The following is a 20271-nucleotide window of genomic DNA, read 5'->3' on the forward strand; positions in this document are numbered from 1 at the left end:
ACCAGGAGGAGCAGGATTGCTTCCCCCCTACCCCTCTAGCACATCTTCTGCTGCGATCTCTCCTTCCCCACGATCTTCACGTGCACCACCACCCACACCCCGCGATCTCTCTCACCCCTGCGATCTCTATCTTCCCCGAGATCTTTATCATTCCCCCTCCCCCGCGATCTTTATCTCCCCCTCCCTGCGATCTCTATCTCTCCCCCGTGACCTCTATCTCTCCCCCACAATCTCTCTCTCCCCCCCGTGACCTCTATCTCTCCCCCACAATCTCTCTCTCCCCCCCGTGACCTCTATCTCTCCCCCACAATCTCTCTCTCCCCCGCAATCTCTCTCCTTCCCCCCGCGATCTCTCTCCCGCCCCCCGCGATCTCTCTCCCGCCCCCCGCGATCTCTCTCCCTCCCCCCGCGATCTCTCTCCCGCCCCCCGCGATCTCTCTCCCGCCCCCCGCGATCTCTCTCCCGCCCCCCGCGATCTCTCTCCCGCCCCCCGCGATCTCTCTCTCTCTCTCTCTCCCTCCTTGCTGCCACGCTCCGAACCCCCCCCCCAATCCCACCGACCCCCGATCTTCTCCGATTGCCGGGAATCATCCCCAGCGCTCCCCGGTTGCGGCCTTCTACAACAGGCTTTCCCGCCCGACAGCCGGCCAGCCTCTCAATCCGGTCGGTTGCTGGGCAGGAAATGAAGTAAGAAAATTCTATTGAGGTCCTGCCATTAAATTCGCCCCCACTCCCTTCCTGCCTCCCTGTAAATATCGGGGCCATTGTTACCCAATTGGATTAATCTTGACTGTTAGTGAAACAGCCTTTCTTCCCCATTTCCAATTTTTTTATAACTGACAAATGAAAATGTTCAAAGAAAATGAAAAGTGAAATTGGTTTGATGCCCGCTATGATTTTTCTCTCGGGTTGCTGGCAGCAGTGTCCTGGAGATTAATCTTTAATGCCTGGAGACTCCACGTCAATCCTGGAGGGTTGGCAACACTACCCACAGCACTATTTGAAGAAGACCAGGGGGTTCTCCTGGTGTCCTGAGGCCAACATTCCATCCTCAATCAACACCACCAGATTAACTGGTCATTCATACTGTTTGCTGCCACGTTTCCCTGCAAAGCAACAGCGACTGCACTTCTAAAGTAATTTATTGGTTGTGAGGTGCATTGGGATGTCCGGAGGATGTGATAAAGTGCCAGATAAGTGTAAGTTTGATCTTTGTAACAAGGACCACTAAAACTAGCTGGATTGGAATGGGCACACAGCAGTGATAAAGATGTAGAGATAAGACATACCCGAATATCCCTACCTCCCAGCTGCTGACACCACAAGCTCACAGGCCATATCCAAACCCTTTCCCACCACACTTACCGACAGGTACTGCTCTTCCTCCATGTCAAAGGTAAATATTTTTTTGGGAAAAAGCATTGACAAATGACATCCATTCAATTGCTAAGCACACTCCCAGTGAGCCAAGGTATCAGGAAGGTCCCAGGTACGATGCCCAGTCTGCGCTGAGTTTGCTGATGCCAGCCAGGGTACCAATTATGGTGCTACAATTAGCCTTGGTGTCCCTAGGTGTGCAAGGGGATGATCAGCCAGGGATCCTGTTCCTCCTGGCAGTTGAGTTGTGTGGAAGATCACTGTGATACTCTCCGTGGACAAATAGCCCTCCAACACTCACTGTCTGGACTTGCACACAAAGAGCGGCCAACCTGGTCGGGGTACCAGGTGTTGACCAGAGGCTGTGAAACTGCACCCCAGCACCAACCAACATTTTCACAAGAGGAGAAAGGAAGGGATGAGGAAACAGCCTTGCACACAATACCACACAGTGTTAGGATGATTAATCTCCGCAATTCCCTGCACACCTGCTCTCAGCAAGGTTGCCCTAGGGGGTGGACGGGCACCGAGACAAGGAGAGGGTGAGGCGGCAGACCAACTGTGCTACCTTCACACTGCCAACTTCATAAAATGGGTGCAACGGACTAATGTAAGCTGTGTAGTGAATAACCTTGGAACCAGCTGCAAAAGGCAACCTTGAAAATGCCCTTGTGTGAATCACTGGGCTCTGTCATCTATCGGAACAGCACCACAAAGGGTCATAACACCCATCCACAGACGAGACAACCCTGAGAACACAGCTCAACATGCCCTTAGGAAGCTGCGAGTCCGCAGCCAGCAACACATTTTAAATTGATGCTTTGTTTAAAAATAAAATTAAAGGAACTATATCCAAGGGCTCTCAATACCTTATCATAAGACACAAAATGCACTTCCAAAATGGAAGTTAACTGGATAAATCACAGTCTGCACATATAAAACTGTATGTCATGGGGAGGCGTTCTAATACGTGGGATGACATGGATTGGCCAGGCTGTAATCCAATCCATGGCCACACGGGAGATCTATTAGCCGCTTCAGTTACTTTCCCAGTGGTGGATTATGTGCAACAGACTAGCATCAAAAATAGTCGCTGCAATGCTAAATTATTTACTCTTCCTTGCCAATTTTTCTTCTTCCTCTTCTGGAAGCGCTGAATCCTTGCTGGAAGATGGTTCTGTGGGCACTGGTTCATCCTCCAGTACCTCGACAGTAGTTGTTTGCAAGCTATTCTACCACTGGGGGCATCACAGCCAGGCCTGATCCTGTCCTCTGCTGATGAGCATGTTTGTCAGGCAGGAGCCCCTGGGACGAGGTCAGGGGTGGGGACCCTGGCAGATGTTTTTCTCTCCCTAAGTCAGGGTGTTGAGGCCAGTTTCAGTACCTATATCATCACCTCAGCTTCTCCCTTTCAGAAATCAACTTGAAGGCGCAAGGCCCACAGTGCAGGAGACCACCGCGTTTGGAAAAAGCCGTAGGATTGTAGGGGGAGAAATGGCTAAGGGAGATAAAGGATAAAGGAAAGCACGAGTCGGAGAATTGGTCTTCCGTTTAAAATAATGATCATCACATTTCTCTCTCTCGCTCTCGCCTCTCTTCCTACTCTTCCTCCCCGGAAGTTAGCTAGAGACCAGGAAGGGCACCAGCTTTGTTTTGTAGTCTGCGTTGAGTTAGCCAATTTTAGCTGGGCAGTGGGAGAAATGATGCAATTGGATGTCTCTGAATTCTTCCTCCCCTACTTTCCGGCACTTGGACCAGATTCGAGTACATTGGATGTTGCCAGTCAGAGATTCTTCCTCCTCCCCACGTGCTCACTGTGTTCAAATCAAAGCCTCCACTCAATATCCCCTACTCCAACTCACTCTTTCCCAAACCTCAACACCGAGGAACTCTTCACCTCCCTCCACTCTTCCTTCCCCCTACAATATGAGGGCTTTCAAAGCTTGGCGTCAGCTAACCACCACTTGTTGATTTACCTAGATTTCTTTTCAAACTTACTGGTGTCCTGATTTCAGGCCTTGGCCTTTCATTTGGAGCTCTCAGTACAATGATTAAAAGGGACAATTGCTTCATCAAGATGACCCCGAAACAAACCTTTGAAAGGTAGGTTAATCACTGAAGATGAAGGCAATATTACGAGTCAGGCACCTTAAGAGAACTGGCAGAAAATGGTCCAGCATCAAATCTTCATACAAAAAGATTAACTTGCAATAATGTAAAATGCTGAAAAAATATTATAGATGCACATCATAGTGTTAAAAATAAAAAAGCCGCCCTTAAGGGTAGAGCTTAAGCCATCACATGCCATAATGTTGCTGCCTCTCTTCTCTCCCAGCAAGATACCACAGGGCCTTTAATTTTGAGAACATAAACAAACTCAGTAACTTGATATTCACTATGACAACATTATATGTATTAAAAATACTCCTTAGCGACAGGCAGGAGATATTATGCAGGAACAAAGACCTCCTGGCTGCGTGAGGGCTGTCCCACTAAACAAAGCAGCAGTGCATCGATTAAATCAGATGCTCACTGATCCCTGTCTGCTGGTGTCAGGATACAAGTGCAAGATTATTGACGGCCACGAGCCTGGCCACTACTCTCAGCGCACAGGAGTCATGGCCAGTGAAACAATAGGGCTGCCAATCAATCAGGGTGTTTGGGGCCTACCAGTTGGGGTCTCTGGGCTCTGAATGTATCCTGCAGTGTCTCATCAGGCTGAGTTTGGGAGATTAGTTCAAGGCGTCTTTGATGTGCGCCATGAAGGAAGCATTCTCAGCAGAGCTCAAAGTACTTTGAAATGTGCCACGGTGGGTAAAATAGGGTGCATTTATTGTACTTTAAAAGTGAGAGGGACGCAGTGGAGCTGGTGTGCCACATGAACATGTGAATCGTCAAATTATACCCTTTGAAAAAACTGCAATACAAGTTTGTACAGTAAACCCCCCCACCTCTAAATACATATTAAGTTCCCCGTTCTCTACTGTAATGTCACAGGGAAGTACCACTTGCAACGTCTGTGGGGGATGGGGGGATAAATTACCACAGTAAACTCACATTAACACCACCTTCGATTTTGCTATGTGTTCGCAGTTCAGCAAGAGGCTGATGCAATACAGATACTATTGCTATGGTAACAATTAAAACTGTTATCGGCTGTTACTGTAATCAATTGAAATTTTCAAGACTGAGATCGATAAAAGAGCTTTGTTGGGTAAAGGTAATGAGGGATATGGAACAAAGGCGGGTAAAGGGAATTGAGGTAGAGATCAGCCACGATCTAATTAAATGGTAGAAGAGGCTCGAGGGGCTGAATGGCCTATGTTTCTGCTGCACCCCTTGCAGTTGACCAGCTGCTCGCTGACACATGATTGTTAACCTGAGAGGAGAGACGCTCACAAATCGTCAGGCAGCTGTTGCCATCTTTGAGCTGTCTAATAGCCGTGCCACCCCCCCTCCACTTCCTTCGTCACAGTGGCGCGGAGATACTCTGCGCTCAGGCAGGACATTATTAACAACACGTCAACCACAGACATTCTCATATTCAACTCGCTGCCTTGATTGAAGGGCAGGAGGACCCTGCTGCGGTGCCCAACTGCTTGCCTGACCCCATTTTACGTAGCTTTTTGTCTCAGTTAATGACTCCTGTCTCTGCTAAATCTGGTGCTGACTTTGAAATGCGTCAGGGACGGGAATGGACAGGTTAGCGCATCAGATCAGGGTCAATCCGAACATCTCCAGTCCTTCAGTTTCTTCAACATAGCAAGCTGACCTTCAAATGATCCATTTTTTTTCAATTCCCTAAACTATGATTCTTTTAATCGGGCACAACCCATTTATTAATGAATGTTATAATTTCAATAAAAATAATACAATACATACTACAAATAAGCTGTGGATTAACACCAACAAATGTGGTGATTTAAGTATATTTTTCACCAATTTAAATTCATGTCCTCTGGTCCTATAACATTCTGGGTTTACCTCATCTATCTACCATTGAATATTTTACTGACAGATCACCAGTGGTGCTGCTCACAGTAGGTTGGATGATGATCCACTATTTTACAAAGTATACACAGTGTAGTAAACTGCTGCTAACTTGCTGGTTGCTTTAAGACCACAAGGTTGAATTGCAGAAAAATAGGCACATTCTGCAGTCAATTAGAGGCTAATTGCTGTTAGGCACATCCCGAGGTCTCAATTTGGTTTCTCTGTATATCGGCAGTTGCTCCCCAAATTCAGAAAAAAACAGCAGAAAGGGACTGGTTCTCTTTCTCTTTTTTTAATACTTTTTAAAAAATGGCACAGAAATTTGCAAGTGTGACACCTGAAGTGTCGCCTCTTAACTGAAGGATCCAACCATAACTCAAGGCCCACCACTGCCACCTTTCTAGACTGAAGAAGTGATGCTCAGTAACTTTTTCTGTGCCCCAAGGAGTATTTGATTATCTCTGTCTACACCTATTCTTCCAAACCCATCCCTAAGATACCCAGCTCCTTCAAACAGTAGAGTTCAAGTCAGAAGACGTCGTCAACCTGATGCAAGAGCAGCGATCATTAATTTCATTATTTCATTATGAATAGTGAGTGATCAGGCCGTGAGAAAGCATCACAGGAATAATGACCATAATAAGAACTGAATTCACCATCAAGCATGAAGGGGAGGAAGGAAGGTCACAAACTAATATTTTAAATTTTAACATGGATTGCAAGCTGGCTACAAAACAGAAAACAGGAAGTAGGGGTGAAAGGTAGTTACTCAGACTGGCAAAAGGTGGGAAGTGGTGTTCCACAAGGATTGGTGCTGGGACCACTGTTGTTCACCATTTACATAAATGATTTGGACTTGGGAATTGGAAGTACAATTTCAAAATTTGCAGACGATAACAAATTGGGGGATATAGTTAATACTGAGGAGTACTGCGACAAAATACAGGAAGACATTAATAAACATGCAGAATGGGCATGTAACTGCAAATGAATTACAATATGGGTAAGTGTGAGGTGGTACATTTTGGTAGGAAGAATAAGGAGGCCACATACTGCTTGGATAATAAGAGTCTAAACGGGGTAGAGGAGTAGAGAGATCTGGGGGTACAGATACACAAATCACTGAAAGTAGCGACACAGGTTAATAAGGCCATAAAGAAGCAAACCAAGCACTAGAGGGATAGAATTGAAAAGCAGAGAAGTTATGTTAAACTTGTATAGAACCTTGGTTAGATCACACTTGGAGTACTGTGAACAGTTCTGGTCCCCATATTATAAAAAGGATATAGAGACAATGAAGAAGTTAAAAAAAAAATTATTAGGATGATACCAGAACTGAGAGGTTATACCTTTCAGGAAAGATTGAGTAGGCTGTGGCTCTATTCTTTAGAAAAAAGACTGAGGGGTGAACTGATAGAGGTCTTTAAGATTATGAAAGGATTTAATAGGGTAGACGCAGAGAAGGTATTTCCACTTGCAGGAGAGGCTAGCACTAGGGGCCATAAATATAAGATAGTCACTAATAAATCCAATAGGGAATTCAGGAGAAACTATTTTACCCAGAGAGTGGAATGTGGAACTCACTTTCACAAGGAGTAGTTGAGATGACTAGCACAGATGCATTCAGGGCGATGTTAGATAAACACATGAGGGAGAAAGGAATTGAAGGATATGTTGATGGAGTTAGATAAAGAAGTGTGGGAGGAGGCTGGTGTGGAGCATAAACACCTGGACCTGTTGAACCGAATGATCTGTTTCTGTGCTGTACATTCTATGTAAGACTAACTTTGAAGGGAGGAGCATGAGAATTGGCTGGAATAGAGTGAGAATATTAATAGTTAGCAAATCTATGAAACAACAGAATCTTAACTGGGCCAGCCATTTCAACACTGTAGCTTCAGATGTAGGACAAGAGGCTGGGTACTCTGTGACGAGTGGTTCACCTCCCTGCCTCTTCACCATCTACAAAGGCTCAAGGCAGGAGTATGATGGAATGCTCATCACTCGCCTCGACAGGTGCAGCTGCAACAACAGTGAAGAAGCTCAACACCATCCAGGACAAGTGATCCATTTGATCAGCAACCCTGTCACTGACCTCAATATCCACCTCCTCCACCACTAGCGCACAGTGGCTGCATGATGTACTTTCTACGTGATGCACTGCAGCAACTCACCAAGGTTATTTCGAAAGCCCCTCCCACCCCTGAAACCTCTACCATCAAGAGGAAGACGAAGAGCAGCAGCAATGTTGTCAGACACCATCACCTCCAATTTCCCGTTCAACTCACACACTATCCTGACTTGGATATACATCTCTGTTCCTTCATCGTTGCTGGGTCAGAATCCTGGAATTCCCTACCCAACACCATTGTGGGAGCACCATTACCATAATGACTGCAGCTATTCAAGGAGAAGACCATCTCCAACTTCTCTGGGCAACTAGGGATAGGCAATAAATGTGGCCATGCCTGCATCACTCCTATCCCAAGAACAAATAATAAAAGTGCTTTGAACATCCTGAGGTCATGAAAGGTGCTGTGTAAATACAAGTTCTTTCTTTCTTTAATTGTACTTTTGAGGAATCATGTACTTGAACTTCTTGTCTCTCTGTCTTTTCATCCACACCCTGCGGCATCTTTCCATTAAGTGTATACTTCCATTCCTTGTTTTTCCTCTCAGTATGCATTCTCTCACACTTATGCACATTAAATTGCGTCTTTCATTCGACTGCCCATTTCGCTAACTTATCTATGTTATTTCATAGTCTTTTAGATCCTTGCTGTTTGCCAATTCCCCTATCTTTTCATTGTCAGGGAATTTCGAGATTGTAGCCCCTATGCCCAAGTCCAAATCATCTTTATATACTGTGAAGGAGAGTGGACCCAGCATTGGCCATTGAGTTACACCACTTGTAATCTTTTTTCTAATCTAAGCAACAGCCTTTTACCCGGTTTTATGTCCATCAACCAATCTTCTATTCATACTGCTGCATTTCCTCCTATACCATTTGCCTGAAGTTTTGTAACAAGCCTCTGTGAAACACTTTATCGAACACCTTCTGAAAATCCGAAAAGATTACATCTCCTGCATTTCCTTTATCTAAGGCATGGATCCATCTCATTCCACTCCATGGCACAACATGCACTACATTTCATTGGCATTAAAAACAGGCAAACAATTTTGCCAAATACAAGCCTAAACCCACAAGCCATTGATATGCCATTCTAGGCAACATTGCACACAAGCAACCATTAAAATGGTTTCACTTACAGTCTTAGTATGCTATGTGCATGCAACCTGGTTCTTCAGATGGCTGAGGGGTGACCTGATAGCTCTTTGAATTATGCGCCTGGCATTGACTTTGTTCCCCACTGCCTCCCACTGCCTTTTGGGCATATGTTTGATACGGTTTGATATGGTAGATGTAGAGAAGATGGGCTAGAAATTGGGCCATGTAGTGCCCGTTGTTTTGGTGCTACGCGGCCTCCCAAAGTGCCAAGATGGCGTCTTGGCTGTGCATGCACGTTTCCAGCGTAATGTGTGTCGGACACCATCTTGGTGTAGATATTAGCGCATGCGCAAATACTGAACGCCGGCTGCATGTAAAGTAAGGAGAAAATGGATACAATCAGTGTGCAACACTGATTTAAAGTGATAGACATCATTTTGGAACTCAATGCTCAACTCAGCGCACAGTCTTTACCACGACCTTCTGAACGTGTCTTAGAGTACCTGGAAGACCCCCCACCAGCGCTATTTAAAGGGACCATGCTGGATTTACAGGTTAGTGGCTGGATTATTGCTTCTGGCTGCTGATACATTTGCAACTGTTTTGGAGGTCTCCTATACCTGAATACTAGGACGAGGGGACATAGCCTAACATTTAGAGCCAGGATGTGCAGGAGTGAAGTTAGGGAACGCTGCTACAAGCAAAAGGTGGGAGAAGTTTGGAACGCGGCTCTGAAAACAGCAGCTGATGTTAGCTCAATTGTGAATTCTAAATCTGAGATTGATAGATTTCTGTGAACCAAGGATTTTGAGGGATGTGAGGCTAAGACGGATATATGGAGTTAGGTCACAGGTCCACCATGATCTCATTGAATGGCGTAACAGGCTCTAGGGGCTAATTGCCACTGCTACTTGCTACCTCCTTCTCCTGCAAGAAAGTGGGACGTGTGTCTGGGTGATGTGCCTGTCATGGTTGAATAGCTGCCAGTGTTTGTGACCTGTGAGTTATGGGTGGGCGGCTTGCAACAGTGGTAATGTGTAAGGGTGAGAGGAAGCATCTGATTGGCAGAGTTGAGTACTGATGGAAAGAGTTTGTTGGTATGTGGGTGTTGTGGGGTGTACTGCGTGGAGCAGTGGATGCGGCCTATGGTGCAGTTGGTAGGAGACACCACTTGATAGTTGACCTCACTCACCTTGACCACTCGTGTCAAAGCATTGAACTTTTTCCTGCACTACATCCATGTTCGTGGTGCTATGAGCCTGGCACTGACTTTGTCCCCCGTGCCTCCCACTGCCTTTTGAGCATGTGTCTGGAGAGCCTCTTGCTGCCCCGCCTCCCCATCCCCCCCACCCCCCTGCAATGGATATAGGATGTCCCTCCTTCTGCCACCTCTTGCATCAAGGCCGCTAGTGCATCAGCAGAGAACCTTGGTGTACACACTCTCACAGGCCTGATACAAACTCGGATCGGCAGATTGGTGAGGTCTGGCATGTAGGTTGGAGGATGTGGGATTTAGTAGTGTGCAACCTTTATTCAATGTTTTAACATAACTCATCAGTTTGTAAACATAGAGACGGGACCTGCATCTGTGTTTTACTTGTGCGATGTCTGATCTCCATTCAGACTCTGTGCAGGCAGCAGAATGTTACTTTCAGCAAATAACAGGTACTGGCTAACTTTAAGAGATTTTAAGAGCCATCTCCCCTTTAAGAGATTGGGGCTCCTCCTGCTGGTGGAATGTGTGAATTGCATTGAATCCTCATGTCAAAGCTGATTTCCAACGCTGCTCGAAGGTAAGTCCTCAGGTTGGATGAAAGTCTCGTCCTGCCTGCGCAGAGGCCATCGGGCGCGGTTTAACAGCGGATCGCGCTACCCGCACCCAATAACAGGCCTTCTCCAATTTCTTTCCCCCCCCATGTTTCTATTTTTGGGGGAGACCAAAACTAGGGGCCATCAACTATCAAGTGGTGTCTCCTACCAACTGCACCAATAAATTCAACAGGGAATTCAGGAAAAACTTCTTTTCCCGGTGAGTAGTTAGAATGTGGAACTCGCTACCACAAGGAGTAGTTCAGGCGAATAGCATAGATGCAATAATGGGGAAGCTAGATAAACACATGAGGGAGAAAGGAATAGAAGGATATGATGATAGGTTGAGATGAAGAGGGATGAGAGGTGGCTCGTGTGGAGCATAAACACCAGCACAGACCTGTAGGGCTTAATGGCCTGCTTCTGTGATGTACATTCTATGTAATTCTTCCTTAGAACAGGTAACTTTACACATCAAAATACATGTGCCCATCGGCATCTTCTCTAATCCTTTGAGAAGGACAACACCGTACTCAACTAACTAACTTGTGAGAAGGAGAAATGAGCTTTACCTCTTAGCACAGTGAGCTTAGCCGTCGCGATTACTTCATCAAGCGCATTGGTTGCTTGACACTCGTAAACCGCCTCATCACGGGGTGTCCGGAGGGGCTGTATTCTCAGGACTGCTCCAGCACCATCGTCAAACTCAATCACCTAAAAGAGTTAAAGAGGTCAAAGAAATTACAGCACAGAAGGAGGCCGCTCACTCATCACCCCCTTCCTCAATGACCTACATTGGCTCCCGATGATTTCTCAGCTCTTCTCCCCTTGCTGATCACTGCCTCTTCCTCCAAGTGTGAAGCGCCCTGGGAAGGTCACTATGTGAGAGGCACTACATCAATGCAGTTTTGCTCCAAACTAAGATTAGGAATTTAGTTGTAACCTCTGGAAGAAAACGGCTAGAAGTTGAACTTCAAAGGCAAGGCTAAAATCAAAATTAACATTATTCTCAAACTAAAATACTGAGATCCACCAACACCTTGGTGAAATAGGACAACACACCTGGTTAGATCACACATTCCTTTATCCTCAACATACAGAAATATTTCTTTCCACAAATATGAATTGTTTCCACCTCCATGGAGGCCGGCAATTTCAAATCACCTCAACACTGCCTGACAATAATTGTGAGAGCTTCTACGAGTATGTAACAAGGAAGAGAGTAGCGAAAGTAAAGTTGGGTCCCTTAGAGACAGAGGCAGGAGAAATTATAATGGGGAGTAAGGAAATGGCAGAGATGTTAAACACATATTTTGTATCTGTCTTCACAGTAGCAGACACAAGAAACATACCAGAAATAGTGGGGAACCAAGAGTCTAATGAGAGTGAGGAACTTTAAGTAATTAATATTAATAAAGAAAAAGTACTGGAGAAATTAATGAGAGTAAAAGCCGACAAATCCCCTGGACCTGATGACCTACAGCCTAGGGTTTTAAAAGAGGTGGCTGCAGGGATAGTGGATGCATTGGTTTTGATCTTCCAGAATTCCCTAGATTCTAGAACGGTCCCTGTGGATTAGAAGGTAGCAAATATAACCCTACTATTCAAGAAAGGAGGGAGAGTGAAAACAGAGAACTATAGGCCAGTTAGCTTGACATCAGTAGTAGGGAAAATGCTAGAATCTATTATTAATGACGTGGTAACAGGAGATTTAGAAAATTATAATATGATTAGGCAAAGCCAGCACGGTTTTATGAAAGGGAAATCGTGTTTGACAAATCTATTAGAGTTTTTTGAGGGTGTAACTAGCAGGGTAGATAAGGGGGAACCAGTGGATGTAGTATATTTAGATTTTCAAAAGTCATTCAACAAGATGCCACACAAGAGGTTGTTACACAAGATTTGGGGTCATGGGATTGGGAGTAATATATTAGTATGGATTGAGGATTGGTTAATGGACAGAAAACAGAGAGTAGGAATAAACGGGTCATTTTCAGGTTGGCAGGTTGTAACCCGCAAGGATTAGTGCTTGGGCCTCAGCTGTTTACAACATATATCAATGACTTAGATGAGGGGACCGAGTGTAATGTATCCAAGTTTGCTGACAATACAAAGCTAGGTGGGAAATTAAGCTGTGAGGAGGACGCAAAGAGGCTGCAAAGGGATATAGATAGGTTAAGTGAGTGGGCGAGATGGTGGCAGATGGAGTATAATGTGGGGAAATGTGAAGTTATCCACTTTGGTAGGAAGAGTAGAAAAGCAGAAAGGTGAGAGACTAAGAAATGTTGGTATTCAGAGGGATTTGGGTGTCCCTGTACACAAATCACAGAAATTTAACATGCAGGTACAGCAAGCAATTAGGAAAGCAAATGGTATGTTAGCCTTTATTGCAATTGGGCTGGAGTATAAGAAAGAGCAAGGAGGTCTAGCTGCAATTATATGGGGCTCTGGTGAGACCATACCTGGAGTACTGTGTACAGTTTTGGTCTCCTTACCTAAGGAAGGATATACTTGCCTTAGAAGGAGTGCAACGAAGGTTCACTAGATTGATTCCTGGAACGAGAGGGTTGTCCTATGTGGAGAGATTGAGTAGAATGGGCCCATATTCTCTGGAGTTTAGAAGAATGAGAAGTGATCTCATTGAAATGTATAAAATTCTTAGAGGGCTTGGCAGGGTAGATGCTGAGAGGCTGTTTCTATTGGCTGGAGAGTCTAGAACTAGGGGTCATAGTCTCAAGATAAGGGGCCGGCCTTTTAGGACCGAGATGAGGAAAAATTTCTTCACTCAGAGGGTGATGAATCTTTAGATTTCTCTACCCCAGAAGGCTGTGGGTGCTCAGTCGTTGAGTATATTCAAGACTCAGATCAATGGATATTTGGACACTAAAGGAATTAAGGGATATGGGGACAGGGCGAGAAAGTGGAGTTAAGGTAAAAGATCAGCCATGATCTTATTGAATGGCGCAGCAGGATCGAGGGGCCATATGTGGGCCAAGTGCAGGCAATTGGGACTAGCTTAGTGGTATAAACTGGGCAACATGGACATGTTGGGCCGAAGGGCCTGTTTCCATGTTGTAAACTTCTATGATTCTATGATTCTATATGGCCTATTACTGCTCCTACTCCTTAAGTTCTTATGTTGCTATGTTAATAAGGCCCCTGGAGCAGTTCCATCAAAAGCAAGTAGGGTCCATGACAATAGCCCGTTGCAATGGAAGCCAACCCAGAGCCTCCTGACCATGGAAGAACATACTATCAGCTCTCAGGCCAGTCCAAATTTGATTTTCGTGAGACACACTGGAGTCCTCCTAACTGGTGATGTCATGAATGATCTAGCAGAGAGGAGACCTGACAAGGCAAGTAGGTGGTGAGGAAAATAGATGCTTTTCAAAGAGGCAGAGAACATTTTTGGATCGATGTTTTCTTTTTTGAGAGACAATGGAGGAGGATTTTGAAAAAAAAATGCATCCCCTGGAATCATCATCTTGGTTGAAGAATTACAGATGGACCCATGTCTGGATGTCCGGGTGGAGGATGAGTTGAGCTCACTGATGGTCAATCCCAGACACCCTCCAGCCTATCTTCAACTTGGCTGTTTAACTAAATATACGGGGTCAATACCCCTCTGCTGCCTCAAGTAGAATCTGCCCAAACAACACACTTCAGCCTTAGCGGAGCAGCCCCTACTGGACTGAGTTGTCATTTCCTGTCCTTATTGCTTAGGTCACTGCATTCCTCTTGGAATTCAACTTCAGTCCAAGATATGATGGACTGTGGATCTTTTTTGTTCTCTCTCACTCCCAAGTTTCTACCCTCCTCTCCTCAAAGTGCTGACCTATGTGGGGTACTGTTCCACAAAGAACTGGCAATTCTCCATCCATCATCTGTGAGCCTTGGAAGTTATTTGACCTTGAAGGGGAGCCACCACAACTGAGCGAGATCTTGTCCTCGACTAACATCCATACTTTCCTGCAGGGTCACTGAATAACAATCAGAAGGGGGAACCCTGGCTCATTACTGGCCTCCCCAACCCAAGTTTAGCACTGCTACTGCTCCCCCTGGGCGACACCAGCTAGGGTGTCAGCGCCGGTAGATTCTCCCGATTTCCCTTCGTAACTTTGGTGGCGGATTGGCGGAAACCCTGGAAAAACTCTGTCAACAGCCAATACGCCATTTCAATAATGTTTCCACCAAAGCTACGAAGGGAGGTGGGGAAATCTCCGGAGAGATTCTACCCACGGGCATCAAACGTTGGTCTCTAGGGCTCAGCTCCACACTGGATGGTGTCTTCACCACCAGAACCATGGGAGAAGACAGTCTACCTGAGTGCATTTGAACTCCACTGCTAGAGTTGAAAGAACATAGTCCTAACCTGCTATACTGACCCAGCAGCATTATTAATTGCTTCATAAGATCTACCGAGTCACGTACCTCAAAACGCTGGGAGCTCACTCGCTTTCCTTTCTTGTTCCAAGTAACTCGAGGTTTGGGCGATCCTGTCGCCTGACAGACAAATGACGCCACTCCTCCTGAAACGCCAATCTGGTCACTGGGAACTTTCATGAACCTTGGAGGAGCTGCAAGAAATAAGAGGGAAATTTATCAGTAACGGGAAGGATCAGAACGTCTCAAGAGTCCATCAAAAGGAATCAGTTCAAACAATTGGTCATTTTAGACACACACTTCTCATGCTACTTCTACCTTGTAGCATGACCAACATCAACAGCCCCCAAAACAGCGCTGGAAGATAAAAGAGGCAGTGTTAATGCGTCCCGAAGTGGTAGACAATCCTGAAGAAGTCATTTTCCTTCTCACCTCCAGAGGCAGCAACCCCAAAGTGCCATTTTTTCTGGCCATGAATGGCCAGGTTGGGCCAATAATAGGGCTTTCTCCTTTCTGGCTAAATGGACCTTCTCCAGGCAGAGAAGGAGCAACAGCCAGAAATTTTAATCACCAGTTTCACATCTTTGCCTGTGTGCTGGTGCGGTGGGATCTGCTCAGCAATATAAATGAAAGGGACTCCCATTACATTGCTGAAGGGACTCCCAGTACATTACAAGAGGGACTCCCAATACTTTACAGAAGGGACTCCCAGTACACTACAGAAGGGACTCCTTCAATATCATCACGGCCGACTAGCATACTGCTGATCTCACCAGATTAGTGAACAAAGGAAGGTACCATTATATAATTGTATCACCATCCCCTCCTTGTTCAAAACAAAACAAAACAAATCAGACAGGGCTCCCTCAATGGTTCAGTGAGTTTTGCCGGTGAGAAGCTTAGCCGTAGAGACCAGAGAGGCCCCAGGTTGATTCCTGATCTCTGCAGAATGAGCTGATCTCAGGTAGGGCAGGGCTAGAACTGGTGTCAGCATCTCAGGGATAGGGAGGGGCAAACAAAATGAAAAAAACAGCCAGGGTTCTTGTTCTTGATTGTTACCTAGTGACCCCTTGCTGGAATTGTGTGGACAATACCATGTGAGGACAATATTGGGCTTGGACGCAATGTCCACTCCCATCCCTCCTCCATGACTGAATGTCCTGCCGATCAGAGACGGATTACGAATTCTTGGGGGGCCTGGGTACCAAGAACGTTCAGGGCTTCCGCAACCTCCCCCCCCCCCCCCCCCCCGCACAACCCCCCTCTGATCCATTTAAGCACCTACAATGGTAAGTCTCAGTATTTACATTGTAACAAACCTGTCGACTTTGCCTTCTGACAGTATTTTTAAATACTAGAATATTTTGGTTATATGCAATTTTTCTGCGTTACGGTGAGTTTTACCATGGCCCTGGACACGGGCCCAATAGCCCCGTGTATTACTCTGTCCTTGCTGCTGACACTCTCCAGTAGGGTTGCAACTCTCCAGGGTTGTGCTGGAGTCGCCAGGAATTAAAGATTAATCTTCAGGACACTGTTGCAAGCGACCTCATGGGGGGCATTAAAAAAATGTGTTTTTCATTTTCTTTGCAAACTTTCATTTATTAGTTATTAAAATATCTGAGATAGGAAAGAAGTCTGCTTGACTGATAGTCAAGAATCATCCAATTGGGTAACAAAGAGGCTACTCGCTTCCCAATTGGCGCGGGAAGAGGGGGCATCTTGAGGGTGGACGTGTCGGTGGGACAGTGGGGGCGTGGAGTGGTTGGAGGAGGGAAGTCATGTGATAAAACCTCCAGGAATAGGTCCAACCAGAGTTGGCCACCCTACCCTCTAGGCTCGCATATGAAGAAAGGCCACTGAGTTAACACATGACTGTTTTGTAGGCATCAAAGTGAAGGAGGACAATGACAGGAAGTTGAATCTTCTCGCTCTCTGAGAGCTCAAACACTTCCAAGTTAAGGGTTAGCATGAGTCAGACACCATGCCCTGCAGGTTAAAAGAGCGCATCCTTCCCCCTCCCCCATCCTCAAGACAGATTACCCGTGGTGTCAGGAAGGCATTTGATGAGATTTATTGAGATTTCAGGCAGAGTTTGTTGAAGGCTGGAGATTTCAGCAGTTTAAGCATCAAGTACTCAAGAGAAATCAATGAGGACCGAAGATTTATTGGGAGCCTCAGGCTACCCTTTCTAAAACAAAAGCCAGGAGAAGCGACATTCCTAACCTTACTGCGCTCATAATTTTATCCTCATTCGACACAGCAGTGAAGGAGTCTCTCAGAACAGTAACGATATTTTAGGAGGCTCAAGGCAATACAGTGGGAAGTGTGTCCTTCTAGCCAGGAGTGGCAACCTCCTTATATATTTGTGATAATTGGTACAACACAATCTTTCCTTTTTCAAGAGATTCTTCAAACCCGGAAGCTTCGGAGTCTCCGTGAAATCAGGAACACCGTGGTCATTCCTTATTTCTGAGGTGAGAATCCGTCATTCGACTTCCCTAAACCTCTCTGCCTCTCTTTCCTCCTTTAAGATGCTCCTTAAAACCTACCTCTTTGACCAAGCTTTTGGTCACCTGTCCTAATATCTTCTTACGCGGCTCGGTGTCAAATTTTGCTCCTGTGAAGCACCAGTGGGTAAATCTTGGGTAAAGGCACATCCTGGTATAATACTGAGCCATGGAGACTAGAAGATCCCAGGTTCAATGCCTGCAGCCGAGGCAGTGATGAGGAGGGCGGCTGTTGTCCACAGACTACTGCCTAGTGACACCTGCTGGAAAACACACGTGTGGATGTCAGGTGATGACAGGATTGGGCTCGGCTGGTTGTGATGCTGACACTCACTGTCCGCTCACGTGGAAAGACGAGCCATAAAGAAGAGAAAAGACTTGCATTTCTATCGCACCTTTCATGACCTCAGGGTGTCCCAAAGTGCTTTACAGCCAATGAAGTGTAGTCACTGCTGTAATGTAGGAAACGCAGCAGCCAATTTGCACATTGCAAGCTCCCACGAACAGCGGTGTGATAAATATCCAGACAATCTGTTTTAGTGATATTGGTCAAGGGAGAAATATTGGCCAGGACACTGGGGAGAACTCCCCAGCTCTTCTTCGAAATAGTGATGTGGGATCTTTCATGTCCACCTGAGAGGGCCGACAAGGCCTCGGTTTAACGACTCATCTGAAAAGCAGCATCTCCGACAGTGCAGCACTCCCTAAGTACTGAACTGGAGTGTCAGCCTAGATTTTGTGCTCAAAAAGCCTATCACCATTTACCGTTAGGTATGAGGCAGTCTCGTCCTATTAGAGCTTTCAGCATTTAAAGTTAGGTGCCAGATTGCTGCTCCCAGCAGATTGGGGGAACCTTTTCACTCCTGTCCAGCCACTTATGGTGAGACAATGAACAACTTGTTCCGCAATGCAACCTCTTCCCATTTACAAACAGACAGCAGACAGCTTCTCAATGGAGCGGATTAACCTTTCATCATCCACTTCTTCCCATTTACAGGGAGACAATGAACAGCTTGTCCCCCAAAGGAGTTTCCTCACAGATGCAGATAGATACTGAATGGCCGATTCTCAACAAAGCCGTTCAATCACCCTTCCCAAGTATAGCTGACAATGACCAGTCTATTTCCAGCAATAAATAGCAAAGACTTGGCCCCAGATAACAGCTAGCAGATTGTGTGCCTCTATTAAATGCTGGTTTAGCCAGCCAGCCATCTTGGATGGAAGCTGATCCAAGGCTTTAGAGGCTGCACATTCTGGTAACAGCAGAAGAATGAATGTGATTGGCTCATTGCGCAGTCAGGCAGAGGATGAATGTGATTGGCTCACTGCGTCAGTCAGAACGATGAATGTGATTGGCTCATTGCATCAGTCAGGCAGAATGATGAATGTGATTGGCTCATTGTGTCAGTCATTGTGAGAGTGCAAGGAGCATCATGGGACACAGTGCTGACTTAACTGAACGCTGTTTTGTAAAACTTCAGAGTAAGCTCTTAGTTGAAAGATAGAAACACTGGAGTAACAAAGTGTACCATGGAATGTTAGGAATGTGCCCACTATTTGCACCCAGGGAAGGGTTAATTTCCTCTAATACCCCATTGGTTCATGTGTTGGTATAAAATTCCTTTGCTATTTTAATGCATGCAGCGGGAAACCATTAAAAATAAATCAGATAATGAGCATGTAAAAATTGCACACAAAAGAAACTTTATGCACATATATTGACTATTGTGCTACTACAGGAAGTTGAACCTTGTGGTGTGTCCCTAATCTCGGTTGTATGAATTTAAGAAAATCCAGAGTGCGGTGAGGCCATTCTGCCCATCAATCCTAATTTCGACAAGGTCCCATGTGTGATGAGTCTATCATGGACTTCCCTCCCACACTGTTCTTGTACATTAGGGAACATTCATTTCCTTTCCTGAATATAAGGGTTGGCAGGGGGAAGCTTTGAGAAAAGTGTCACATATCACCTTCTTCACAGGGAGAAAGACTGGAGGGAGTGCCCATTAGGGCCTGCTCTTGTCTGCATCCTAGTGGCTGCTTAAACATAGGGACAACAGCAGTAGGCCATTCAGCCCCTCGTGCCTGTTCCGCCATTCAATTAGATCAAGGTTGATCTGGATTTTAACTCCATCTGCTCGCCCTGGCTCAGTAACCCTTAATACCCTTACCTAACAAAAATCTATCGATTTCAGTTTTGAAATTTTTAATTGACCCCCAGCCTCAACAGCTTTTTGGGGGAGAGAGTTCCAGATTTCCACTACCCTTTGTGTGAAGAACTGCTTCCTGACATCACCCCTGAACGACCTAGCTCTAATAAACAGGCAGAGATGCTAACCTGCTGCATTAAATATGTTTTTACATCAAACTTAGAGATTCCATATTTACCCAGAGATTCTCTGAGACTTGCAATTTGAAATCCTGCAGATGCACTGTTCTCAAAACCAACCACAACTCCATTGCACTTTATTTAAGTCCCCACATGATGTCTTTCCAGCAGATCGAAGTGAGTGGCTGGGTTTCAGTCACACTGATAGCATAATAAGAATTATTCTCTACATATAATCGCAATCCTGCTGGAGGTCTGAAGATAAAATGGGATCAGACAGAAGCACACTGGAGGTGCAATTCAATGCGATTTTCAGGAGTCCAATCTATGACTTGGAGTCACAGTGGAAAAAACAGTGCAGGTTTGTGTACTGCCACTGGATGTCCTTAAAACACTTTATAAGTACTAGCAGATCTCCTGTGGCATTGCTCACAAGGTAATCTGGGGTCTGCAGCACAGTAGTGATATTTAGTTACTAAGCCGGCCTGTCCCTTTAAGGCCACCGCTCACTCACTCATTCTGGGGAAGTGGTCTCAATATGCAAACATAGGCCGCTTTATCTAAAATCCTTAGGTAAATTACTGTGTCCAAGTCAGAGGAACCCAGCATGAAATGATTGATTTTGTCTTTTGTTTTCAAGA

General features: G+C 45.6%; 1 protein-coding gene across 1 annotated transcript in view; it reads right to left on the reverse strand.

Annotated features, from left to right (window-relative positions):
* Window positions 1–20271, reverse strand: part of LOC137299396 (receptor-type tyrosine-protein phosphatase delta-like) — a 424076-nt gene that overhangs the window by 245072 nt on the left and 158733 nt on the right. Inside the window, exons 3-4 of the mRNA XM_067968105.1 lie at window positions 14840–14985; window positions 10981–11122 (exon numbers count right to left, since the gene is read on the reverse strand). Coding sequence (XP_067824206.1) covers window positions 10981–11122; window positions 14840–14985 — 288 coding nt within the window. The remainder of the gene's footprint in view (window positions 1–10980; window positions 11123–14839; window positions 14986–20271) is intronic.

This window comes from Heptranchias perlo, chromosome 29 (assembly GCF_035084215.1).
Source record: "Heptranchias perlo isolate sHepPer1 chromosome 29, sHepPer1.hap1, whole genome shotgun sequence".
Lineage (NCBI taxonomy): Eukaryota > Metazoa > Chordata > Chondrichthyes > Hexanchiformes > Hexanchidae > Heptranchias > Heptranchias perlo.